This window comes from Eptatretus burgeri, chromosome 8 (genome assembly GCF_056783735.1).
Source record: "Eptatretus burgeri isolate ZD-2024b chromosome 8, Ebu_testis_v1, whole genome shotgun sequence".
NCBI classification, from domain to species: domain Eukaryota; kingdom Metazoa; phylum Chordata; class Myxini; order Myxiniformes; family Myxinidae; genus Eptatretus; species Eptatretus burgeri.
This window is the reverse complement of record NC_140968.1, coordinates 11,267,774-11,295,273: the sequence shown is the minus strand read 5'-3', so window position 1 is coordinate 11,295,273 and position 27,500 is coordinate 11,267,774. Positions and strand designations below refer to the sequence as shown.

The 27,500-nt window shown below is 44.7% G+C and overlaps 1 protein-coding gene across 8 annotated transcripts in view; it reads left to right on the top strand.

Annotated features, from left to right (window-relative positions):
* MYO15A (myosin XVA) overlaps nucleotides 1–27,500 on the top strand; it is a 374,107-nt gene that overhangs the window by 274,750 nt on the left and 71,857 nt on the right. For all 8 annotated transcript variants that reach the window (XR_015060712.1, XM_085890857.1, XM_085890855.1 and 5 more), the window contains 10 exons: nucleotides 6,387–6,563; nucleotides 7,114–7,226; nucleotides 7,817–7,899; nucleotides 8,103–8,220; nucleotides 13,770–13,849; nucleotides 19,256–19,357; nucleotides 21,032–21,053; nucleotides 21,832–21,937; nucleotides 24,849–24,966; nucleotides 25,094–25,283. Coding sequence is in view for 7 of the 8 variants with exons in the window: in XM_085890857.1 (XP_085746983.1) it covers nucleotides 6,387–6,563; nucleotides 7,114–7,226; nucleotides 7,817–7,899; nucleotides 8,103–8,220; nucleotides 13,770–13,849; nucleotides 19,256–19,357; nucleotides 21,032–21,053; nucleotides 21,832–21,937; nucleotides 24,849–24,966; nucleotides 25,094–25,283 (1,109 nt within the window). In the remaining variant the exon portion in view is untranslated. The remainder of the gene's footprint in view (nucleotides 1–6,386; nucleotides 6,564–7,113; nucleotides 7,227–7,816; nucleotides 7,900–8,102; nucleotides 8,221–13,769; nucleotides 13,850–19,255; nucleotides 19,358–21,031; nucleotides 21,054–21,831; nucleotides 21,938–24,848; nucleotides 24,967–25,093; nucleotides 25,284–27,500) is intronic.

Genomic DNA, 27,500 nt, shown 5'->3' with positions numbered 1-27,500 from the left:
ACTATCTCAGCGCGGGGGGAAACAGGAGGGGGTTGTTGATGCTCGGGGGAAAGGAGGATATCTCCCTGTCTCGGGTCCCGCGACGAGCGTCTCCACCACGACCTCGGTCGCGCCGCCGGCCTCTCCCTCCGCAGCTCCCCGACTCCGACGCGAGCACCCCCTCGATCGCCTTCGCCGCCGCCACCTCTCCACAGCTCCGTCCTTTTCTTCCCAGCTCCACCGACAACTCCCAACCGCGAACTCGAACTGCGAACTCTTAACTTCTCCCCTCCGAACTGAACTGTTTGGCGAGCGCGGCCGTTTATATCCCCCGTGGCCTCGCTCCCCCACCTTTGACCCTTTACTCCGACCCTTCACCTCCAACTGGCTCCCCATTGGACCGAGGAAAAGTGGGTGTGAATGCTTTTTGATCCATGAATTTGCATATAGCGACCACACTTCAACGCCCTGGAGGCGGGGCCAAATCGCCCCACGCTCTCCGATAGGACGGAACAGAAGTGGGCGTGAGTCGTTTTTGATCCGTTTTTCTCGGAAAGTCTGTGATGTTTCTGAACACGCTGCTCGGTGCGCACCCTGCACGAGTCCAGTATCGGTGCCCACAAGTGGCGCAAGAATGGTGGTGATGCGATGGTGGCGAGTTGTGACGGTAAAGGTCGTGGCTGTTGTTGTGAAGCGGCGTTGTGGTTCGTGGTTGTTGTTGTGAAGCGGCGTTGTGGTTGGTGGTTGTTGTAATGGCGGCTGGTCCAAAATAAAGATAGTAAAAGAAAAATGGCTATCTAGAGGGGTCGCAGCCCGACTGAATGACATTTATTCCCTCGAAACAACGGGTTTGGGCCTAACTACACATATACTTACAGAGATATCTCACCTAAGGGACCTGAATGGTGGTTTGTGAATTTCGTCAACCACAACAATATATATATATATATATATATATATATATATATATATATATATATATATATATATATATATATATATATATATATATATATATATATATATATATATATATAAACCCGTTGTCTAGAGGGAATAAATGTCATTCACTCGGGCTGCGACTCTTCAGGATAGCCGTTTTTCTTTTACTATCTTTATTTTGGACCAGCCGCCATTATTACCACCACCAACCACGTCTCAACAGCCATCACACAACAACCACCAACTACAACGCCGCTTCACAACAACAACCACCAACCACAACGCCGCTTCACAACAACAACCACCAACCACAACACCGCTTCACAACAACAACCACCAACCACAACGCCGCTTCACCACAACCGCGACGACCTTTACCGTCACAACTCGCCACCATCGCATCCACACCATCTCGCGCTACTCGTGGGCACCGATACTGGACTCGTGCAGGGCGCGCACCGAGCAGCGTATTCAAAAACATCACGGACTTTCCGAGAAAAACGGATCAAAAACGACTCATGCCCACTTCTGTTCCGTCCTATCGGCGAGCTGGGGCGATTTGGCCCCGCCTCCAGGGCGTTGGAGTGAGGACGCTATATGCAAATTCATGGATCAAAAAGCATTCACGCCCACTTTTCCTCGGTCCAATGGGGAGCCAGTTGGAGGTGAAGGGTCGGAGGTAAAGGGTCAAAGGTGGGGGAGCGAGGCCACGGGGGATATAAACGGCCGCGCTCGCCAAGGAGTTCAGTTGGCAGTTGTGAGTTCGGAGGGGAGAAGTCAAGAGTGAAGAGTTGGGACGAGCCAAGAGAGGAGACGGAGAGGGCGATTAGACGGAGCTGTGGAGAAGTGGCGGCGGCGAAGGCGGACGAGGGGGTGCTCGCGTCGGTGCCGGGAGCTGCAGAGGGAGAGGCCAGCAACGCGACCGAGGTCAAGGAGGAGACGCTCGTCGCGGGACCTGAGACAGGGTGATATCCGCCATCCCCCGAGCATCAACAACCCCCTCCTGTTTCCCCCCGCGCTGAGATAGTGCGACAAGGGGGCCCCTTTCCCACCCCCTACCAGACACTGTCCGCGAGGCCCGCGGAGTTGAGGCGCCGCCGCCGCTCTGCGTCTCATCATCAGACGGGTAGGCCCGACACGGTCTCGGCCCCAGGCCCGCCTACCCCCCTCATCCTGGAGGGTGGTTCTCTTTTCTTTTGCTTTGGGAATATGTGTTGTCGGCGCCGTCTGTGAAGTAAAATTGTATAAGTGTTGCCGTGTGCTCGGTAGTCGGATAGCTCTGCATTGTGTTTCTCTTTTATATTTGCTTTTTGTGTAATATTGTGTTTCTTCTCCTTTTACATGTGCTCTTGGTGTAATTGTATATCTGTGCTTCCCGTTCATCGCGAAATAAATGTGAGTTATGTTGAACTGTTTTCCCGCTTCGCTTCGTCTTTTCTTTCATTGAATCTCCATCTTGCTTCACGTAAAGGGTTGGTCGTGGGCTAAAACGCCCGATAATTAATCGAACCGTCGAGGCCGACGAATAACACCGCTCGGTTATCCCGATAGTACGGAACGGGTCGCTTAAAGTGGCCCGTGTCCGAAGTCGACCTGCGGCGAGGTGCGATCGCCCGGTCTACCCTCCGTGTGGGTACTTAGGTAGGTCTAATTTGGCGAGCAACCCTATCCCACGCGGGGGCCGATTGGCACGATCGTGGTGAGACCAAAAGGTCCACCCGTGACTAGTTCCCGGCATTAGTCCGAGAGGGTCACGACTGGATTGTCCGTCCGGTGGGCGACGTGCCGCGATTCGAGTTACGTGGCCGTTCGCACGCCGGCGGGCGCGAATCCGCAACAATATATATACATATATATATATATATATATATATATATATATATATATATATATATATATATATATATATATTGGGGCGCATTATGTGATACCGGTCGTCCGTCCGTCCGTCCGTCTGTCTGTCTCTGTCTGTCTGTCTGTTTTTCTGTCCGTCCGTCCGTCTGTTCCTGTTCGCACTCTAGCTCCCAAAGTTTTCAACTTTCACGTTTCATATTTGGTGCATAGGTACAGACTGTGGAGACGGTGTGTCGTGACATAGGTTCGTCATCTAAAGTGGTTGCCATGGCAACCAGGATGTTGTTGTCCATGTAGTAGCACAATTCTGCATATACCTTCTTGTTATTATTATTCCCCCCCCCCCCACCCGTTTCCAAAGTACATAATTTGTGCATCACTCTTAAGATTAGAAGTGTTTGTCATCAGTTATTTCCATTACTTCATGAGGTGGGTGGAGGATCATGATGAGAAAATTATGTGGGATTATGGAGTAACCTGCAAGTAAGAAGGTTGGGTTATTTGGGGATGGAGATTGTCATCAGATGGCATATCACTTGCTTGAAGTCCTTGAGGGGAAGTGAGGTTGAACAGCTTCCTGAAGGCAGTTCTGCAAATGGGAGAAAGGAGCAAAAGGGTGGAGGTTGGTGACAAGCCTGTTTTTTGGGGAGTTAGGGAAGCCAATGAAATAAAGTGACAGACAACGAGCTGGTACATTGAACAATTGGGGGTTTATTTTTATGGGGCAGGGTGCACGAAAAGAGCAGAGTTAAAACCGAATATTTGAAATGCAATTTACAAGGAACACAGGCACTTAACAATTTCTACTTAGACGGGGCCCAAGGACGGATGCACACACATACACACACACACACACACACACACACACATGCACATATACACATGTTCACATACACTGAACCCAGTGGGTCTTTATTCGGCCCCTCAGCCCAGAGGGAAGGCGAGCTGGGGGAACAGAGCCTGGCCGGGTACCTTCCCGCCTCATGCGGTCACACCGCACTCCATCCACCACGGTGGGACTCAAACCCACGTTCCAAAATCCACGGGCCCACGACCCTGGCTGCTTGGCCACCACCACCATGATGAGCCACCGCGAAGGACTGCAGACTACGACCGAGACCAAGCCACCATGAGGAGCCATCGCAAAGATTTCGGCCATGATCACTGCAGTACTATGCTTCTGACAACCATTCTGCTCTTCTTGCCAGGTCCGAGGGATCACTTCCCCTCCCACTCGCCTCCTGATTGGACGAGTGGTTGTCGGGCGATCAGTGGCCTCCCCTAATTGGTTGGGCCGAACTCTCCATCTGGCTAAGGCGGAGTCACCCTGAGGTGATGAACTTCCTGATTGGGCAAGGGTTGGAGTCGGAGCTGAGGCGATGAGCGAAGAACGAAGGAGATTTGTTGGCGATGTAAAAAAAAAAAAACCTGACTATAAAAGAAACCTGCAGCGCACACATGTAATTCCCGTTAGACATAGGGGGTGCGGCCCTAACTATAAACACATACTTATCGAGCTAACTGAGCTACTGGGACTGCTGTCTGTTTGTGTGCGAAAGGCTTCCAAATCCATGACACTATTTCCTATACTCTTGAAAGTAACCGTTTCAATGCCTAACTCTCTTAATGAAACCTCTACATAAAACTTTTTTACAAACCACAACAATTATTTGCACCCTTATCTGCTGGAAGTATTGTTACGAATCTGGAAGCCTTGTGCACACAGACAGACAGCCGTCCCCTATAGCTCAGTTATATCGGTAAGTGTGTGTTTCTAGTTAGGGTCCCGTCCCTAGTCTATTGGGAATTGGATGTTCATGCGCTGCGGAGTTATTTTGATAGTTAGAATTTTTATAACAACCACAACACCAACGACATCTGCCCTCACTTCCTTCCACCATCCTCCACCGGCACCATTGCACACGTGCATGTCAGCACGTACATGGGCGGAGTTCACAAGGACCTGACGTCTCTCTTGCCCAATCCAGGGGATGCGAGCGAGGTTGCCGATGGTCGACCAATAGGAGCAGCTCACGCAGGACCATATTCCTCTCCTTGTTTGAGGGGCGGTCGGCCGTCACGCCCCCCCCCCCGGTCCAATCAGTGAACTTGGCGCCCCTTTCGGCCAATGGGCGACGAGCGGATCAGAGCCGGGGCGGTCCTTTGCAAGAAGGTGGGGCCGCGACACGCGGTTCGCCCAATGACAGCAGGCCACGCATGAGCTGACCACGCCCGAGAAGGGGACGAAACAAAGGAGAGCAAATAATTACACTCTGTCTACTCGAGCGCATGGTCTGATTCCATCTCGCTGGCGCTAGTCTGGTTCTCTGCCCTCATCTCGTCGCTGGCGTGGTCTGGTCTGAGATTTTTTTTTAAATCAAAGACAGGAGTCATTGTAAAATAAGCGCTTTGTTTATTTTTGTGTCATATTTTAAAAAAAAAATTGTTCGGGCGTATATTGTGCTCACCTGAGCTCTTGTTTTTTTAAAGATGAAATAGGCAAATCCTATAAACAAACTAAGCATGGTGGGTTGGAAAGGTTGTTCTTCTTCATTTTGGTTCCAGTATCAGTTCGAACCTGCGTTCAAGCAAACTAATTTTTATCTCCTGTTTGTTAACCTAGTTGTAGCCTGGTGTTGACTCACTGGCTAGGGTGGCGGCTTGGGATCCTAGATCCTAGGCTCCTGAGTTCAAGCCCCGTCGGCCACTGAATTTATACACCAAGGGGTTGACAGCCTATCGGGCGTAGTGGCGTGCACCTGTAATCCGGATACTCGGAGGCTTGGGTTGGAGGATCGCTTGAGGACGGGAGCTCTGCGCTGGGCCGCGCTATGAGAGGGTATAGGGCAGCCCGGAATCATGGCGAAACCCAATCATTATCCCTGTGTCGTAAGAGGCGACCAGGGTTGCGTCAGGAAGGGCATCTGGCGTAAAACCTGTGCCAAATCAGTATGCGGATCATAATGGATGATCCGCTGTGGCGACCCCTAACAGGAGCAGCCGAAAGAAGAACAACAACAGGGGTTGACTCAGCCTGTCATCCTTCCAAGGTCGGCGAAATGAGTACCAGTTCCAGTTTTTGTACTGGTAGAGGAGCACTGCATCAGCGACACAGTCTCACTTCAAGAAATTATAGCTACCCTGGCAGCTAAGCTGCCATACTCCCACCAACCTAGTTGTCTTTATTTGTTTCTTGTCTACAAAAGATACCAGGAAATAAAAATTGCTTTTCCTTTTATTTTGCCAAATTGACCCAAACACGGTGGGTTGTAGGATTTCTTCTTCTGGATTGCGACTGGGAGACATGTATTGGAAAGCAATTCTCGCTCCTGTCTTCATAATATAATGGATCCTTCTCAAAATTATGATATGGAGTATGATATGTTGTGATCACTAACATTTGTTTCAAAAATGCCAAAAATTATATTGTGCGTTTCCAAGAATGTGCCACAGCACATAAGGTCGGTCGAGAATTGTACCGGTGTTGAATCCGCCAGTTTCACCAATGGATCAAAACGACGCAAAGCACAATTTCTTCTTCACACTGGATTTGCTGTCGAGTAATGCATAAAAAGTAAAATATCAACTTGCTGTTTTCTTTGTGGCACTAGGGGCATGGTGGACAGCTGCCGTGGCTGGTCACTAGCTCTGCAGGAAAATGGTGACGTGCTCGAGATAGCTGGACATGACTATGTGTTGGACCTCATCTCCTTTCTCGAACATCCTCCAGCATTCCACTGCCAACCACCAACCTACCTTGGATCTCATTCTCCTGACAGGACGAACTTGTGCGTTTCATCCCTGTTTCTGCCTGTATTTATCAGCCATGACACATGGAATTTTTTTGGAATATCAATGAGAATGTGTACACATCTCCCTCCCTTGATATTGATTCTTATTCTGCAAAACGTCATGGTGATTATGCAGTGAGAATCATTTGAGGTGAAATGTCAACACCGATGCCCTGATGGTCATATCACAATAATTTTAACAAATTCGAAACTCCGAAAGCATCAAAATTACATTTTACAGACTTCAATTGTTGATAAACTTTCAGCTATAATTGATGTCACACGGTGACTGTTTTTTGAGGAACCAGTTGGAGAGTTTAAAATTGGTTTCTTGACTTTAAATTCAAAAACAAAAGAACAATAAACTGGTCAAGTTGCTCAATATGTCAGGCGCTGGTTCTCTGTTTCGACCACCGAGTGGCCTTAATATGCGACCACCGAGTGGCCGCAAAGAGGTCCAGGGGCTAGATGGTTGTGCCTTCAGTACTGAATATGCATCTTCCCAAATGCAACCAGTTATTTGCAATTTTGACTTTGGTGTTTGCAGTATGAACAACTCACATGGCAACGCTGAAGCTAGAACTTCCATGCCTCCGGTATCTCCCATCACGCCAAACTCTGTTGGACCTACTGGCCTTCTTTGCCAAACACATAATACAGGTGTTTCTCACACTCATACCTCAACATGGAAACGATGTACTCAACCCAATCTGGTCGCACTTTGATGGAAACCTCAAGCTTGACAAACCCGGGTTCTCTGTGGAATGTCTTACGTGAAACGTGGCTTGTGAATCATCACCACTCATCTTTTCTTTGAATCCTTCAATTTTCGAAAACAGAAAATGAATTGTTGAATTATGGGCAGCAATAATTTAATGTGTTTACATTATTTGCCCAAAAGTATTGGGACAAAAAGTACATATGCTTAGTTAGAGATTAAAAAAAAACTCGTCTCTCACTTGTCACCTCCAAACGATCACTTCCTTCACCATGTGCTGCCCTAGTTAAGGTTTAACAAAGATGGACATAGATTACCGAGCTTTGTTGTGAAAACTTTTTGTTTGTTTTGATCCAAATTGTCAGGCTAGTGAAATTTCAGATGGATGGTCGGAAAGGATTACAATTACTTGTCCAGTGGGCGAGTGAAACTTTTTCCTCCTTTTAAACCTCGAACGTTATCTTAAGCTGCAATGTTTAAAATACAGGAAGTCAAGCTTCATACATTTAATTTTAAATCTTTTCGTTTGTAGCAAACTTAGAGGCTGCCTCTCAGCACCATTTTGATGGATACATTGACAAGATGCTTGGCCCACTACCTCCCTCTGAAAATGGTGTAAGTTTTCTTTTTCAAAATGACGCTTTTGTGATGCATCATGTCGCCGATATTCAAACCAGTCCCTCAAAGTAAACTTGCAAATAAACTTGTGATAACGTTTTTCAGTTTTACTATCATGGAATCATCACAAAATGGTTCCTATCTTTTTTTCTTTTTTTTTTTGAGAGGTTTTAGTAATACTTGGTCTGTTATGTTTTCAGGACCTGGAGAAGGCATCCACCATGGCCAGACGGATGAAAGGTGGTGGAGACCTGGGTTCAAATCCAGAACCACCTCCCACTACTGTACCAAGCAACATGGCACCAATTGCTCCACAAGGTGATGTCCAACATGTAGTCTTATCTCATTGTGGATTTACTGTTTTCGACATTCGGTATCATGGTAGTTTAGATTGATAAATTTGGAGTATTCTTATCATGAACAAGATTTCAACCCAGACTGAAAGTCAGAATTTGATCATGATGGTTACTTTATGTTAAACGTACTGCTCAGTAACTGTATATTCACAGCATTATGAGTCTATGAAAAGATGCCCACATTACCCCCCTTTGGATTCAGCAGCAAACTATCTGCACAGCACCTAACCCTTTATTTTGGGTCCAATTTTTATCACAGCAGAGACAAAAGAGTAGTACAGGATTCTCCGAGTGTCTGACGTCACTTGCCAATAAGCCAGTGGAAGAAGTTAATAATAAAAAAACATCCTCGCGATGTAATTAATTCTTCCAGAAAGCATGCTAATTGTCTTGTCATGTTTAAAATCTTGCCTTGAGGTGTAAAGTGTTGCTTTTTCCCATGCACTGGAGTCAACACAGCTTTATCCCTGGTCACAAGCTTGTTTCGCAATCCACACCAAATTAAACATTGTTTTTAGCTTGTTCACAGATACCTGCTGTGAAGCATGTGTTGCAATTGTGATTCTTCATGTTTGATGTTGCATTATTAGCTTTGACTTAAGGAGACAGGCGAAAGTGCAAAATGGAATAGACGAGGGCAGGAAGCGGCAAAAAAAAGCCGAGAGGTTAAGCATTGTATGAAAAGTGACGATGGATATCTTTAGTTGGCAGCAGCCAAGCCTCTGAGAAGGTGGTAGAATACATATGTGCAACTGAACAGCCTGCATGGTAGAGATATGTGTGGAGACGTCTTGGCAGGAGTGGACAATTGTTTTAAGGCCTTGGACGTCATAGCGAATTCATGAAGTTTTCATAATCTTTCAGGCCGAAGAAGTAATACAGTTTACATCTGTTAAATTTTTTTTTGCATTCATGACATTTAAAATTAAGTGTTGGTAAGATATTAGCATCATGAAGTTGGTTGTCATGAAGTAGATGAAGTCGGAGTAATGATTGGGGCAGTATGATCACTACCTGCAGGCCCCTACTTGATGCCGTTGGTACCAGGCTTAGTGCCAAGTGCAATACCAACATACCAAGGTATTCCAGGTGAGCTGTTGATGATGCGTCTGCTGTGCTGGCATGATAAAAAGATGGAAATGTTGACTTCCATCGCTGCTGAACACGCGACTCATTAGTGCGATGAAGAGTAACTGCATGCATGATGATTGCATGTTGGTGTGCAGTGTCCATGAGCTGTTTACCTCATTACAACCTTCTGATCCAAAGGCGTTTTAAACAACGCAGTCATATTCAGAGTGACACAGATGGATTTTTAGATGTATATATTTTTGTTGTTGTTCATGTGACCTTTATACTGCCCAAAAATGGAAGAACACAAGTATGACCAATTTCGCAATTTCGAGAAAATCTAAGTTTAGTTTGAGTACTTTGTGTTTACCGTGTTAATGAGTCCACATACCTTGGGAACAAAGCTCCATACTCTGAGAGCTACGATTTATATGGAGAGATCGAGGAGATACTGTCGATGTGATTTCATGTAAAAGCTGAAATTCAACAAAAATGGATACATACCGTCCAGTACTGTGTTCTTCCCTTTTTGGGAAGTATACAAGTTGCAGACTAAAAGTTCCTGCTCTTCGTTTTTTATGAATGAACGTGTTAAAAAGTGGCAAAATCACAAATGTCAGTTTTTAACATTATCTTCTTCTTACTTTGTAGACAATCGTCGTCGTCGTCGTCGTCCTCATCATCATCATCAATGTGTCATACTCTTTGCAGAGCGTCGGTTCACCGTTGCCTTCCCAGTAAAAGTATTGCCCTTTGTTTGAAAAACACCAGGTTGACAGTTTATAGCTGGGTTAAAATTCGAACCCAGGCGAGACAGTAAAATGGTGAATGCGTATACCTCAAAGCTCTCCTGCCAAACCCAGTGCACAGTCGCCATCTTTTTATGCCAGAGAGGAGACCAGAGAGGAGGCGGTAGAGGACAGAAAGACCACCGACTTGCTTCCAGTGAGAGAGTGAAAGACCAAACGACTCGGCTTCATCGCAGGAGATACCAATGATCCTAAATGCCTTGGTTTCCACAGCGTGAAGCCGAGAAAGTTGAGAGGTAGGAGCACCAGCACAGAGGGGAGAGCACTACTCCATCAGGCTGTGGATGAAAGCTTTGTAAGTGGTTATGAGCTCAGCTGTACCAAGGAAGGACTTTGCACGATGGAGGATGCCCAGTCGGCGACTGTCTTTGAAGGCCAAATGTGGCTCTCCCAGGAAAGATCATGGCAGATTGTGAGATCCAGAAGCTTGAATGAAAGGACTTCTTCAAGAGGATTGGTCAGAAAGTAGATGGGGGTGGTGTTCCAGACGGTGCTTTCGGAGAGACATCGTAAGAGTGTGAGATTTGTCAGGATTGAAAGACATGCTCCACATGTTGGACCAGCTTGTGATTTTATCCAGATCTACAGAGAGTGAAGAGGCTGCAGCCCTGCCGATCAGAGCGATGACAGATGGTACGGCAGCGGGTGAAGTCATCAGCAAAGAGTTCTTGCCGCACTGGGCACATTTAAAGCACTGATAACACTTGCTTCGGAAGATTGTAATGAATGATGGATGTCATGAAGCAGATCATTTCAGATTCCCAAACATTTGCAGCAATATCGGGCAAAAAAGGTCAGATGTGGCAATGTTTCAAGCCCTTTAAGTGAAGACACAATCATAACATCTCAAGCATTGTTTCCTGATGAAGGATGAAATTACCATTGACGAGATGCAACTGAAACTTCACCTTTTCCTAGAACTTCGAATGGTAGTCCAGTTATTGAGTGTCCTTTTGAAACAGGGTGAGAGCTTGTAAGTACATTGTTACCCCACGCTTCCATCCATCCATCCATCCGGACCATACTCTGTGCAAAGTATTGGTGCTGGCTAAGCAGTCTCCTTGGCTATTGAGCACAATCCTGGACAGGTCACCACTCCGACACAGGATACCAGCAAGCTGGCACTCGTTTTGCTGACCTTGGAAGGATGACAGGCAGAGTCAACCCCCTACCTGGTATTAATTCAACAGAAAAGCAGGATTTGAACTCAGGACCCTTATATCCCAAGCCCACCACTCTAGCCATTCAGCCAACACCAGGCATATCTCACGCTTGCAAAGCGAAAAGTGGGGTAAAGGAAATTGGTTCACTTCTCTTTGTCTGTCTGTCTGTCTGTCTGTCTGTCTAGAAATGTCAGTTGATGATCGAGAAACACAAATCAGAACACAAACCTGTAGTTTATCAGTATTTGGCCTCTGAATTCGTCCCGACCATGCACATGCAAAGAGGAGTGAGATGATATATATATATATATTTTTTTTACTCTGTCTGCCTACCTGTTCGTCAAACAAAATTGAAAATCATTCCAAACAGTAAATTTACTGTTTTCAAGGACGTCATGAAGGACACAAACAACAGGCACGAATACCTAATGTAATGTGTTAAATAAGGTGGTGGATAAGACGCTGCATCAATGGTGGTTAACTTCCGAAATTATTTTTTCTTTGACATTTAAAATCTTTATTTAATTTCAATTGAATTATACACTGTAAAACACAAATCGTCTTTTTTGCACTTTCAAAACCCTTCCTTCTACTTGGACAAAATATGACAGCATTTTACATCATCACGACCAATCAAATTTGCTGTTCATAGACCCTACCCATGTACTTGTTTCTCAAGACTGTGTGGGGTAAGGTGTTCTTTGAACTCTCTAGTTATCCTGTCCCCCGTGCAGCGGAAGACGGGGTTTTGCAATCACGTGTGTGTGCGTGCGTGCGTGTGTGTGTCTGGACCATAACCATTTGAGCTTTTGTCATCAAATTTTCCTTAAAGGTTTATTATGAGAATATTGAGAAGACAAATCAAAAATTTGGTCAAAAGGTCAAAGGTACCGTTTGCCATAAGGAAGAAGAAGAATTCCGTATACAAAGCGGACGGGCTCTGCATTTTCAGATGCTTTGTAGTTATCTTTGCTTTTTTCATGACTTGAGCAAAATCTAAGAGGTTGTCGATTGTTTTTGCAAAATTACATTTTTATATGAAGGGACATGAGGATCGAGCAAGTTGTAACATGGACATCTTTGTGAATCATTGTTTTCAGATTTTGTTAATGGGTTTTGCAAAATGAATCCTGTACAAGTATTGTCATTAGCTCAATTATTTATTTATTTATGTATTTTTGAAATCACATCTGCGATTATTCATCGAAAGACCATTGCAGACATTGATGTAGAAAAGCTCATCATGTTTTTCAGAATAGGTGCAACTGTTAATTGAAAAAAGGACGAAGAAAATTTCAATTAAAGTGCGAATGTGATCCTTTGCTATCTCGTATGGTGATAGCTATCACATGTTTAACTAGAAGGGCACTCGGTAGAGCACATACCTCTGCCACGTCATGCCTGATCCACAAGAACATATCGGGCCCATTACATTTTTGAAATATCATGCTATATATCATTTTTGGCCCTTTCTCTCAATGGTGAAGAATTACTTTATGAAATAAAAAAAACCTCGTATCCGGATCTGGATTTGGATCTTCACCAAAATCAAATCAATTCGTTCTTGTTACACGCCCAGCCTGCCCACTAAGTTTCATTCAAATCTGTCAATAAATTTTTGAGATATCATGATGTATATCAGTTTAGCTTGATCTCTCAATGGTGAAGAATCATGAAAAAAAATTCAGATCCGGTTTCATATCTTCACCAAATTTGAATCATTTTGTCCTCATCACACACTCAATGTGTGCACCAAGTTTTGTCGGAATCCGTCTGCAACTTTTTGAGATATCCTGCACACAGACGGACAGACAGACAGACAAACAGACGGAAGCAGACAAACAGACATACAGGGGTGAAAACAACCTCCTTCCACCTTCATTGGTGGAAGTAATAAATTTAAAATAATGTAGTTGCAAAACATTATGTCAATGAGTGTTAAAACAGGCATGACATTTTGCTTTAAGTGCCTTCAAGGTGCTGGGAATGCTCTCCATCAATGCGTTGATGCAGATTTTTGACCGAAGTCCTCATGTACAAAGACTCAAGTTTGCTGCACTACAGAGTGGCAGGGCATTCTCAAATGGCCACAAGGGTTCTTATCCTTGGTTCCAAAATACTGGCAAATGCGGTTGCTCGGGATAGATTTGGGAACAATGCTCCACCTCTGGATGGTTATAATAATGTTATACTTCTCAGTGGAAAGTGAGAGGCACTTCCTGGTGTTTTGTTAGTGAGAATTAATAGCAGAATTACCTGCAGTTTAAGAATGATGAAAATTCCTTCTTTTTCTTCTTCTTCTTCCTTTACAATATAACTTGGGATGTAAGACTATACGTAAGGTCTACAAAATATGAACGGGAAAACTTGCTCACTTGCATTATATGATCCCCGTTGGTGTCTCCTCTCCCATATTTATGAATTCAAAACTTTGTATTTTTTTCCATCTATCTTCATGTATCCCACAGCCTCACAGCAACAAAACTCAGCACAGCAGAACATGATGGCTCAACAACAAGCTTTGATCAACCAGCAAGCCTATCTCTTGGTACATCTGCATAACACTCTTTTACACTCAGCAGATTTCACTTGCATTGAAACAAAGTGTAAAAAGCAAGGTTGCATCTTGTGGTTTGCGTCAAAATTGGTGTGTATCGACAATCACTTCACTTTTCCCTGTTGCAACAAAGTTGAGCTGCTTAAATGAGACTGCAGACCCAATGACGATCTATTCAATCCTGAGACACACACGTGTGTACATACGTACATGAAAAACTTATATGGCCAGACCAGGAATCGAACCCTGGTGTTCGATTTTTGGTCTGGGTATGTAATTTTTCATAGATATATAGATATATATATATATATATATATATATATATATATATATATATATATATATATATATATATATATATATATATATATGAAAAAGGTAGTTCTGACAGAGCCTGGCAGTATGTTTTGGGTCATTATCTTGCTGTAGGATGAACCCCTGACCAACTAGGCGTAGACCAGAGGGTATTGCATGGCGCTGCAAAATGCTGTGGTCGCCCTTTTGGTTCAAGGTGCCAGTCACTCTGTGCAAGTCGCCGACTGGATCCAGCAAAAGAGCCCCAGATCATCACGCTTCCTCTTCCATGTTTGACAGTTGGTGTCACACCCTGAGGAGCCATCCTTTCGCCTCCTCAATAGCGTACAAAAACCCTGCGTGATGAACCGAAGATTTCAAATTTTGATTCATCGGTCCATAACACCTTCTTCCATTTTTCAGTAGTCCACTGGCAGGGTTTCATGGCCCAGGCAAGCCTCTTTTTCTTATTTTGCCATCTTAGCAAGGACTTTCTTACTCTCACTCGACCTGTCAAACCTGCAGCTCGAAGTCTTCTCTTCACAGGTGAAACTGAGACTTCCTTACTTCGACCAGTGTTAAGCTGTGCTTGAAGCTGCTGTCCTGTGAGCCACCTATCACACAAGCTGTTGACTCTCAGAAACTTCTCTTCTGATTGTGTTGTGGCTTTGGGTCTGCCAGACCTCTTCCTGTCAGAGTTTCCTCCAGTTTCCAAGTGCCTTTTGATGGTGTATGTGCAAAGGCTTGGTATGTGCAAGTGCATGGGCTTGGTTAAAAACACACAACATCAACCACACAACTCCCCTTGACAAGACCCCCACCAACAGCACTCCGTACACAATCACCCATCAATGCTCAAACTGCCTAAAAGTCTCATCAACATCCCCATACTCCTCTATCTCCAGAACTTCCAGGTACCTATCTAATTCTAATTTAAACTCATCTACTTTTTCTGCTGCCACTACCTTTCCAGGGAGACCATTCCATGCATTAACTACTCTCTCAGTACTCTAAGTACTCTAAGTAGTAGTCCTCTGCCTTACTACCGTCTTAACTCTCCTCTTCTTTACTCTCAGACTGTGGCCTCTGGTCATATTACTGTCTACTCTTTTGAATAATTCATCTGCACTAATTTTATCTCTACCTTTCATTATCTTAAACATCTCTATCATACCTCCTCGTAACCGCCTCCTTTCTCGTAAATAAAGCCCTGTCTCCTTCAGCCGCTCCTCATAGCTGAGTCTAGCTAGGCACGGAATCAATCTCGTCGCCCTGTACTGAACCCTCTCTATTGCATCTCTGTCCTTCCTGAATTGTGGTGACCAGAACTGCACACAATATTCTTGATGTGGCATTCACTAAATTCCTGAACAATGTTAACACCACCTCTTTTGATTTATAATTGATCCCCCTCCGAATACAACCTAAACCCCTCTTTGCTTTCCCTATAGCTAACTGGCATTGTGCTTACCTGCTTACCTCCCGTATCTATTACCACCCCCAGATCCTTCTCCTGTGTGACACGCTCCAAAATTACCCCTTGCATCCTGTAATCTCTATTTTCATTGTTCTTTCCCATCCCCAACACCTTACACTTGCTCAGGTTAAACTCCATCTGCCAATCTTTTGCCCAATCTATGCAAGTATCAATACTTCCCTGTATCTGATCACCAACCCATCCTGTATCTGCTATCCATTACTACTGAGAAAAAGCAAGAATTACAATTCTTGCTTTTTCTTCTCTTTCATCTCTTTTACTCTCTTATTCCACTCGTTCTTTATCTATCTCTCAGGAGAAGTGAATTCTTGCATAAATTTTTCTGTAGGAATCAATTGGCTGCGCCTGGATAGGTTTGAGGGTTGTGAAGTAGCGGCCGAAACCCGAATCCTAATCCAGGTTCCTCCTGATGACTCCATCTTTGCTCTTCACTTCTTCGGGTTCCTTCTTGGTCTTCCGTTTCATTCAATACATACATGTATGTATGAATACTCAATACATGTATGTATGCATACATGCATACACCGCCCCCTGCAGATCTGTAGCACGAATGAGGACTTCATGTCCTCAATTCACTAGCTCACCCAAGGGAGCTTCTTCACTGCACTCATGCCGAAGACAATCATTGGGAACTTTTCTGAAGCTGCAGAAAATAAAATACTTGTCATTGACATGGAATATGTCATTGAGTATCTCGATCCTTTCCCAACACATTCACTCTGTCTTTATATAGATAAATTTTTATTCAAAAATAAACTGAACCCACTCGAGTTTACAGCATGGGAAGCATTTGTGTTGGTTGTGCAGAACTTTATTGGGAACCATAGAGCTGAACAGTACGTAGAATTAGTGGACAACATGCTGAAGGCCTATCAGCGAATGGGCTGCAGGATGTCTCATCATGATTTCTTCCCGCCAAATCTGGACGAGGGAAGCGACGAGCAGGGTGAAAGGTTCCACCAAGACATTTCGGTCATGGAAAGTAGGTATCAAGGCCGGTTCAACCCAAACATGATGGGTGATTCCTGCTGGTTCCTTCAACGGGAGACCGATTCCACACACAAGCACAAGAGCAAGTGTCTCACACACTTCTGAACACGTCTCAACAGTGCCTATGCTGTCATTGTTATCTAAATACGATGTGAAATTAATTACTAAGCACTGATGTTAGATGTACAATGTGGCGATCTGCAATAATAACGTATCTAATATAGCATGCTGGGTATCATTAATATGTGTACCCATTTTGAAAACCTGACGTGCTGGTTTAAATTATGACTACAGATTTGAAATCAGCAGCCCAGATTTAGCCAAGAACACCTGCATTTCCCTCAGTAGCAGAGAAAAAGTATTGTTACCGAAATGGCCCTTCATAGGCTACTAAATATATAATTGGATTAGCTCAGATCCCCCATTAAATGCATGTCTCGCTAGGCTGTTCGGTAAAATGGACGTTACATGTGTGTCGGGAGGTGTAGGATGCATGTTTATTGTTCGCACAGTGGTGGTGTGCCGAGGGCTTCTTCTTCCTCCCCTCTCTGGACGATAGGCCCCACCCAGTTGGCTGAGGGGGAGTGGCCTGGAGAGGGAGGTGGAGCTGGGGAGAAGACTTTGTCAGCTTCGTAAAGGCGGAGGAGCCAGTGGCTCACGAGCCAGCGAATGAGGACCTCTTGGAATGGTTCCGTTTGGGGGAACAGTCGGTTCCAAGGCGTGCTCGGGTTTCGAGGCGAGAAGGAAAATAAACTGTGGTGAAACTGTGAGCGCCAAGGTGGCGCCGATCGGCTGTACACGGGACAGCTATGTCTGTTTTTCGTGAGGAACGAGCCGCAAGAAAGGCAGGGAAGGGAGCGGACGGAGTTGAGCAGTCGGGCTTCGAGGAAAGCAGAAAGAAAAGGAAAGAGAGAGGTGATTCTGCCGAGAGAGAAACTGCAGTCGGCCGAGTCCGGCGGTGGTGGAACTGAGAGCGCCGAAGCTGCTATCTGCTTCAAGAGGACCTGGCTGCTGTGTGAGTCTGGAGTCGGCTTCGAGCGGAGGTCATCGACAGGTTCGGCCGGCATCTGGAGACGGAGCCTCTGACTGTCCCTGCTCACCTCACGGTTCGACGATGTTTTGGAATCCCATGGACCCAGCCTGCGGAGCCCGGCACTTGTCTGGTGAACAGGCCAGGCCTGGACCTGTATGCTGGATCTTGAGAGAAACCAGCTGGGACCCATCGTCGATCTAACAGTCTTGTGCCGTCGACCTTACGCAGGGTCAGAGCGCACGGAGACCGCGTGCGGTGCGAAGGGGGAAGGCGAGCGCCGTCTCGCCACACGGCGTGTTCGAGCTTGGGCTTGAATCCGTGGACATCGGCTTGTTACGAGCGACATTCCTGCTTTTGACACTTTCCTCTCGTCCATGAAACATCACCAAGTACTCTGTCTTGTCTGCATGCTGTCTGTCTGTCTTGTCTGCACGTTGTTTAAGGCATATCTCGGTCGGGACCCCCTCGAAACCCGTAATCCGTAGTTCCCTAGTTAAGAACGGGTTATAGATTAATTAAAACATTGTCGTGAATATTTTGCTTGTGTTGTGTTCCCCAATGTTCCCCAATAAATCTGGTTGATTCGTATGAAGTTGCCGCTATGGATTAATTTGTGTCGCGTCAAGGAACGATCCGTTCGATTGGCATATAAAACCAAAATGGTTACAGACTGGCAGAAAACGCTCGGCATCTGACAAAACCAGTCTGTAACTGGGGTTCTATTTCCCCAACTGGTAAGGTTCAGGATTACGTTGGTATCGCGATTGAAGACGCGTGACCCGAGGCCTGTGCCGAGCCCGCCGGCGTTATAAACCCCGGAGACGGCCAGAGTGGGTTGAGAATCCCTCCGTCGCTGAATCCTTAACAGTATTTTTGTTGTTTTTGCCCAGTGTTGTATATCTAAGCTGGTCTCTAAGGCAGAGGGAATCTTCAAATTCTCCATCGAACAAATTAATTTATTGTCTGATATCAGCTCCCAACAGTATCCAAGCATCTGCAGTGCCATGGCCATGTGGCTCCCATCCGTGGTCTGATGCCACCACACCTCACCTTGTGCCTCCGTAAGCAGTGCAGTCCCACTCATCTCCAAATTGTGCAATTGCTTCCCTGAGTCTGTTGAGTCATGTTCTTCTCTAAACTCTTCAAAAAACAGTGGGCTGTCACAATCTCTTTTTCACCCTCTCTTCCTATTCTTGATTTCTTATTGACTCATTGACTTTCCTCCAGCTCACCTGAACTTTTCCACATCTACCCTAGTACCCTGTTTGTCAACCTTTCCTGTCTGCCCACATGTCCTTTGTCTACCGAGTCCCTCTTTGTTTATTTTTGTAAACGGTATCCATACTTATGTGATAAAGGCTATCCTTACTATTTGGAGTCAAAATGACCAGTCAGCACTGAAGCTGTCCTGCAAATCCTCAGCCTCTAACAGCCTGCATTCCACAGAAGTCTTCCATTCGAGTGCAAACCGTGCTTGATTCTGCTTTGTTCCTGAGATGATATTCTGCATCGCCTATTGTTGGACCAGGGGCATTTCAAGCCATTATTCTTGCAGAAATCTAAGTAATGGCTGTGTTTGCAGGCTCAGCAGATGGTGTACCAGCAGATGATGTGCCAACAGCCTCCCCCGCCACCTCCACTGTATCCTCCACCTCCAGCCCCATCAGCCGGAGCTGACGCAAAGGTGGGACAGACCTGTATAATGTTGTCTGTTCACAAGGCTCTATGAAGGAGATCCTCTCAAGTCTCCAAGAAATGGCAACGTTTTTTTTTTATCGCCACACTTTTTGAAAAAAAATGGGAGGGTGGGGGATATTGTAATTGGCTCCATCCATCTGTCCATCCATCCGTCATGCTATCTCCTCTGAAATGGTTGGGCAGAAATTCACCAAACTTGGTAGTTATGATACCACATGGCAAGAAGAAAGTGCAAGAGCAGTGTCATTTTTTGCCCCTCCAAGGGTGGGGTAAAAAGATCAAATCCCCCAAAAATGCGATTACGGACACATTTGTATGTGCAATCGATATTGGGGGACGCACAATATACATAACGTTAAAAAAAAAAATTGTATACCAAATTGAGGCTCATGTAAGAGTTGATACCCAGAAACATATAACAAGGCAAGAGACAAGAGGGTGGGAGAAGGAAGCACAAAATTGTGGGGAACAAAAGCAATAGGAGATCTCTGGAAGGGAGAGGGATGGGGTGGGGTACACAGGGTAAACAAGATGGTGCTACGAGGACTTTTAGGAAGGAAAACAGGGAATTTGAAGGAGGTGGGTTTGGGGTGGATTAGTGGGGGGTAGTAAAGATCAAGGTTTTGGATGGGGGGAGATATGAGATGATGGTGAACAGCTGTTTTAAAGACCTGGAGGTCAGAGTCGGATTGAAGAAAGTGTGGGAGTTTGTTCCAGAGGTGGGGGAAAAAAGAGGAATGAAGGAGTGAAGGTGAGCAGTGATTATTGATTTTGGTAGTTTCACCAGAAGAGGGTTTTTGGCGGACCTTGAGCGCCCTGAGGAAATATTGGGGGAGACAGATCATAGATGGAGCAAGGGGGGGCAAAGCCAGAGAGGAGACGGTAGAAGACAGAAAGACTACTGACCTACCTCTATTGAGAGCGAGAGACCCAAAGACTCAAAAAAATTTGATTTGGCACCTCCCCGTTCATGTCTCAAGGGGTGAGGACTTAGGGTCACACAGAGGTCAAAATGGGGAAAAAAATATTTAACTCAAAACTTGATGTTGGTTAATTCCTGGTGGAACTTTTTGCCATCTTTCAACTTTGCTTTCGGTGGAAAGCGTAGGTATTTGCGATGGCACACCATCGACTTCGCTCGAGTTTATTTTTCAATGTAAGTCGATGTAATTCAGAAGGAAAAAGAAACATTCATTATATGTACTTATATTTGAAAAGCTTGGTGTTGGCTTCGTGGTTCAGGCGGCTGGTTTGGGACCTAAAGGTCCTGAGTTTGAGCTTCTGTTTAATTAATACCAGGTGGGGTTGACTCAGTCTGTCGTCCTTCCGAGTCGGTGAAATGAGTACCAGTGTACTGGGGTCATAACCATTTGGGATAACCTCTGTCAGAGTGGCCAGGACTGTACTCCTTGCCAATGAAACTGCATCAGCAGCTTATGCCCCTTTACAGTGCGAAAGGAATATTATTACGTTGTATTTGAAAAATAATAATGTTTGAGTGTCTCGGACTTTAGAACATCTTGTTCACATACTTTTTTGAATACCTGTCTTATGTCTTGAAATTGTTGTGAATGCAAATTTAAAGAAAGCACAACAGAATGCTTCCTCTTTCATGTAATGTCGGAAAGATTAATGTTTCATGAACTGTTTTGTGTTCCAGCGAGGGAGTCTTTATGCTGATGGTAAGATTCCTTTGGAATTTTTATTCCACCACATATCATTAAATATTTATCTTTAATCAACCAAATTCTAAGACATTTCTCACCCATTGATTGCTCTTATTTGTATCTGTAGCAAATCCAGGATTTTCTTTTTGAAATAATAAATTGATGTTTGTTGAATGGGTGGGATTGGATCGTAATAAATATGTTCACCCGGTTCAAACCAAAACGATGCTAATATAAACGAGACCAGTACTCGTTGATTGCACACCTGAACAAGGCTGAACAGTTTACATTTTGTGGCCCACTGATAGGCCGGATCAGGATCAGGACTTGAAGCAAAATCTAATTGGCTTGTACTTGTCACGTAACCAACTCATCCACAACTTTTTTTTTTAGACATCATTACACATATCGTTTTTGGACCCATTTCTCAATGTTGAAGAATCACTTGTAAAAAATGAAAAAAAATTCTCGCATCTTCACAAAAATCGAACCAATTAGTCTTTGTCACACACGCGCAACTTGTCCACCAAATTTCTTCCAAATCCGCCCACAACTTTTTTGACATATTGTGCTAATTGTAGTTTTTGGCCCTGGCTCTCATTGTTAAAGTTCACGTTATAAAATGAAAACGTCATCACTGTTTTTGTACGACATGAACTTCGTTTTCATCAACAGGTTTAAAGGGAAAATGTAGTGTTTGGAGAAAGAGATGTTGAGAAGAAGAATATGTTGTAAATTGACCAAGTTTTTGTACCTTTTCACTCATGTTGTTCCCCTTTTGTTGCCTAATCAGATTTCACAGGTGACAGCATGCCTGAACCAACACAGAACATCCGTAACATCATCAAGGAGTATCACGGACGCAACCCACAACGCAGCTTCTCACCAGAGGAACCAAAGTGAGCCACATGTCTGAGCTGGTGCGACTCTCAAATAGTTTAACTGTATGGAACTATACGTATCCATGACAAGAATAATAATCAAACCAAAGTGCAAACTGGAGTGATGATTTTCTCTGCTGTTCACTTACCGTGCTTGGAGAGTCCCAAATTCAGACTTGAACTTCACTCACATTTGAGTCGCATGCTTTTTAATACCCATGACTTCACCAAAGACTTGAAAGGCCGAAGACTTTGCGGCACTCTGTACCTAAACCACAAATGGAAAGTGACCCGCATTTCACAGGTTTGGCCCATTTTGTCTCTGAAAACCCACAGACCCGTTTTAGCATCGTCAAAACGCGTATTGGATGGAAAGTACGATCAACTTTAAAAACGCAATATTTCACTTGCATTCCACCCGCAAGGATTGACACAGACTGATAGACCTGGGATGTGTTCATTTACTAAATTTCCTGCAGAGAGCTTGCTGAGCACACCCCGGGAGGGGTGTGTTCCATTACCAAAATGCTAGCTATCACTTGCCAAGTCAGCTATTCCTTGTCAATGGTTTTCAAATGAAGTGCTTGCTTTCGTGCTTCAGCCACTTGGCAAGCGCTGCACAAGCTGATTGATAATGGAACGCATCCACCCCTGGAGCGACCTGTAGCCGATATGCAATGTATCCCTCCAATCAACTGGCTGTGTGATATCATGAGCTTTCTCTCACCGAAGGCCATGTCACCACCCTCCAGGATTCCGCACGCAGTATCACTTCTGATCACGTCTGATAAATACAAAAACAAGCCGGTAGGCGGCAATGGGTCGCCGAGCATGGAAACTATAAGATATAGAGAAAAATGGATGTCATATAGCGGATAGAGAATCACCTTAAGATTATGCATACCAAATCTCATCGAGTTCCATCTTCTGACAACTACTCGGTATCAATTTGAATGAAAAGTACCGAAAATGCGGTTTGAAATTGGAAATCCCCAAAGTTTGAGGGGGTGCTGGGGGTGAACAAAGATCTAAATCGAAAATCCGGCTCGATTGTTTGTACACAATGTATTCCAGACGATTAGTGTGAATTTTCATGACCATCCGACCATAACCCGAGGAGGAGTCGCATTTGGCGCGAAGGCACCTCCAGCTCTCGCATATTATCGATTTTTGCACTAATTGACCTTTGACCCCTGATGTAAGCAAAATCGGTCAATATGTCCTGAGGCAAAGTTGTAGTACTCATTGAGTACCATGAACCTGCAAAGTTTCATTCGTATCGATGCACTCACCTGGTCGCAAGGGGGCTTTCAATTTTCGCGCATACCCTAATTGTAGGGGGCGCTGCGGGTAAAGTATTCCGTATATCACAAAAACCGGAATATATTTGATAGAGCATCATCACCTGTAGATCATTCGTGCCAAATTTCATAACCCTACGTGGGATAATGGCTTTCGGAATTGATTTCGGGTGAACGGTACCGATTTTGAAGGTTTTTCGGTTGTTGCTGGGGAACCAAAGCGTCCCTAGCAACCATCACAATTTTCAAAGCACTCGGTCATAAGATGTACCTACCACCTGAGTTTGGTCAAAATCCGCCCACGTTTACTACCAATTATGCTGATGACAAACGAACAAACATCCAAACAAACAAACAGAATTACTGACAATAAGGGTCACCTATTTCGGCGACCCAATAACCCGCTTTCGATTCTGACCAGCCCGTTTTTTGTCACCTCCAACTTGCCTTGCATGCAAAACCCTTGGAGTTGAGTCTTGAAACCTGTGACTCCATCGAGTCATTTTTGTAGTCGTTGGAAATGCAATTGTACTCTTTCAATAAAATATTGACCAACAGGATGTTACAGAGGTAGCACAGTTACCTTTGAGCTGTCTAGCCTGGGTCAATTCCTGACCCGACTCCAAGCATAGTAACTGTTGGAATGGTGATTCGTGGGCATGGCGTAGCATCACAAAGTGCACCATCCCTCTGATGGACGTCAAGCCGGGCCTCCCAACTGCTACCATTTGTTGGTGGCCGTTAAAGAAACCAAGCTGTCCTTTTTGAAGAAGAGACGAGTTATAGCCACCACCTTGGCTAAATTCCAAATGACTGCCACCTGCAGTCAAACGTCTGGTCTGGCCAGCCGGTTCGTGAAAGACTCCCCCCAGCCGAATCAAATGGAAGACCAAATAATGCATTGGAGTCATCAGAAGGAACCCGAATAAGCAAAGGGCAAAGAGCAAAGATGGAGTCATCAGGAGGAACCTGGAGAGGATTCGGGTTTCAGTCGCTACTCCTCGACCCTCAAACCCATCCAGGCACAGCCAAATGAACCTCACAGAAAAAAAAATTCTGCAACAGTTCACTTCTCCTGATTGATGGATAATGAAAGAGAGAATTTTTTTTTTAAGATAAAGAACGAGAAAACCCAAAGCAGGGAAATGCTCATTATGGGGCATAAAAGTTGAGGCTACATTTTGGCCTAAATCAAAAAATAATTTTGCTGTACTTACCATTTAACTTCACTCCCTTTTCTGAGAATCCAGATACTTAAGGTTTACCCACTATTCTGCTTCTTTAAAAATATTAATTTGTCTTTGCCATTTTCCCATTCCATGCAGTCTGCCTCGCATGTTTATGTCACGTGTAACATCACATGATTCACCTCATTCCCATCTTTGGCAGTGTCCTTTCCTCGGTGAAAGCAATCTCATCCATCTAACTTCACTGATTATCTCTGCCTGCCTTAGTGTCATTTTGTTTAAAATTGTCGGGACTTCGATTTGTGTTTGAGACTGCTCGACTCGAGTTAAGACATTTTGATTCAGGATTTGATGACGCTACCGGTGTCGAAGTAAGCAAATTGTTCTCAATTTTTACAGAAGTGTCCAAATGTTTCCTAATTGTGGGATTTCTTTTTGTAGAATAGCACAAAGTCGAGCATGTCCTCGGCCATCAGACCCTCACGATCAGGCCATCGCCATCCTTCAGGGTCAACGGGAAACCCCTGACATATGGTCCAACCCAGCAAGCACAAGAAAGGTGTGCTATCTCGAACAAAAGAGTTTAAAAAAAGTGAATGATAATTATAATAGAATATTAACTTGACAAGCGTACAGGTAGCTTTTTCCATCCAGTTTTTCTAAATTGAATTTCCCACTCTGTGCAGCCACATACTGAAGGGAAGCCAGTATCTCTGGTGACCACCTCTGCCATTGAGCGCAGCCATGAGACCATTGCTCGAGTGAAGCCTGTTGGCATCTCTAGCCATCCTGATTTCACCAAGATGCCCCCCACACCAACAAGCTTTGCCCCAGCCACATGCAGACGAAAGCAGTCATCAGTTCGCTTTGTTGAAGGTAATGTCACATTAGATTTTTATTTTTAATTTTTTAATTTTAATTTTTAACTCAGACAAGGAAATAACTTTTTGTTTTTTTGATGTTCACCTTTTAATTGATGTTCACCTTCCATCTTCTTTCCTTTCTTTTCTCCCATCTATGGAACCAACTTTCATGCTCTACCTCCAAAATGACACTTCATCGCCATCTCACAGTGTCTCCCACAATTTCAAACAAACATTTTACTCTTGATAATCATGTCCCCACTGGCTTAATCATTTCCCTATCACATGTTTTGCTCATCATATCTCTTGACAACCTGTTCTCCACCCTGCCAATGATTTGTTCCATCCATCCATTGGGACCATATCCTGTGCAGAGTGTTGGTGTTAAACTAAGCAGTCTCCTTGGCTATTGGGCACAATCCTGGACGGGTCGCCACTCCGACACAGGATACCAGCAAGCTGGCACTTGTTTTGCCAACCTCGGAAGGATGACAGGCTGAGTCAACCCCACCTGGTATTAATTCAACAGCTGTACAGGATTTGAACTCAGGATCCTCGGATCCCAAGTCCACCACCCAAGTCCACCACCCAAGTAACCATTAAGCCAACACCAGGCATAATGGTTTGTCGTCCACCTCTAACCCACCGTGCCAAGCCCTTCCATGAACCTAACTTCCACATTTGGTGTAAATGTTGGTGCGTCACATCACTTTCTCTGTTGGTCAGTTACATCCAAGTCATGGGATCATTGTTCGTGACATGGTGAATTAACTCGACTTTTAAACTACTCTTCTTCCTTTCTCTTTCATGTTCTTAACTATTACATTCAATTTAGTAGTCACTATATTATCACTTATAGTAGTTACCTCTGCCACCGAAGGTGGACGGAGCTTGTGTTTTCACCCTTGTCTGTCTGTCTGTCTGTCTGTCTGCAAGCAGGAAACCTCAAAAGATTGTGGACATATTTGGACTAATTTGGTAAAAACGTTGGGTGTGGGACAAGGACGAATTGATTCAATCTTGGTGAAGATCCGGATACTAAAAAATTTCAAATTATTTTTCGCGATATCTCAAAAAGTTATGGACGAATTTGGACAAAACTTGGTGGATATGTTGGGGGTCTGATCACGATGAATTGATTTGATTTCAGTGAAGATCCGAATCCAGATCTGGATACGAGAATTTTTAATTTTTAGAGTGATTCTTCACCAATGAGAGATAGAGCCAAAAACAGTTTATAACAAGCTATCTCATAAAGTTGTGGACAGTTGTGACAAAATTTGGTGGATGAGTTGGGTCGGCGACAAGACCAAGCCGATTCGATTTTGGTTCAGGTCGAGATCCAGTTCCAACCTTTCGGTGGGATACCGTTGAGCCTGGCAAAGGCGATGACCCCACTTTGGTTTCTGTGTTGGAAGTGATTGAGTTCAATTGTTTTCCTGCAAATACCATTGATATTTAATTGTGGTATATTGAGCTGATTCTCGTGAGAGTTGTTTTGTTGTTGTGGAATGTGTTGAGTGGGGTTGGGAGGAGTGGGGTGGGCCATGTTTATTGTTGTGAGAATGGAGCATGTTAGGTGAATCCATTTGGATGGAGGTCTGCCTTCTTGGATGGAGGTCTCCCTTCTTGGATGGAGGTCTCCCTTCTTGGATGGAGATCTCCCTTCTTGGATGGAGGTCTCCCTTCTTGGATGGAGGTCTGCCTTCTTGAATGGAGGTCTGCCTTCTTGGATGGAGGTCTCCCTTCTTGGATGGAGGTCTGCCTTCTTGGATGGAGGTCTCCCTTCTTGGATGGAGATCTCCCTTCTTGGATGGAGGTCTCCCTTCTTGGATGGAGGTCTGCCTTCTTGGATGGAGGTCTGCCTTCTTGGTTGGAGGTCTGCCTTCTTGGATGGAGGTCTCCCTTCTTGGATGAAGGTCTCCCTTCTTGGATGGAGGTCTGCCTTCTTGGTTGGAGGTCTGCCTTCTTGGATGGAGGTCTGCCTTCTTGGATGGAGGTCTGCCTTCTGGTTACGAGTCTGTTACATTTGGGGAAGATATAAAAAAGCCTAATGTTTTGCTGTATGTCTCCGGATAGTCAGAGGAGTAGGGAGCCAGAGAACTCTTGTTCCGGTGTCAAAAACAGAAGAAAAAAAAGGAAATGGGGTTGAGTTTTCTCTGGGGAGTGAAGGGGTGGCCATTTGTGGCCAGCAAATGAGTCAATAGTCTGAAGGCTGCAGAAGTTGGAG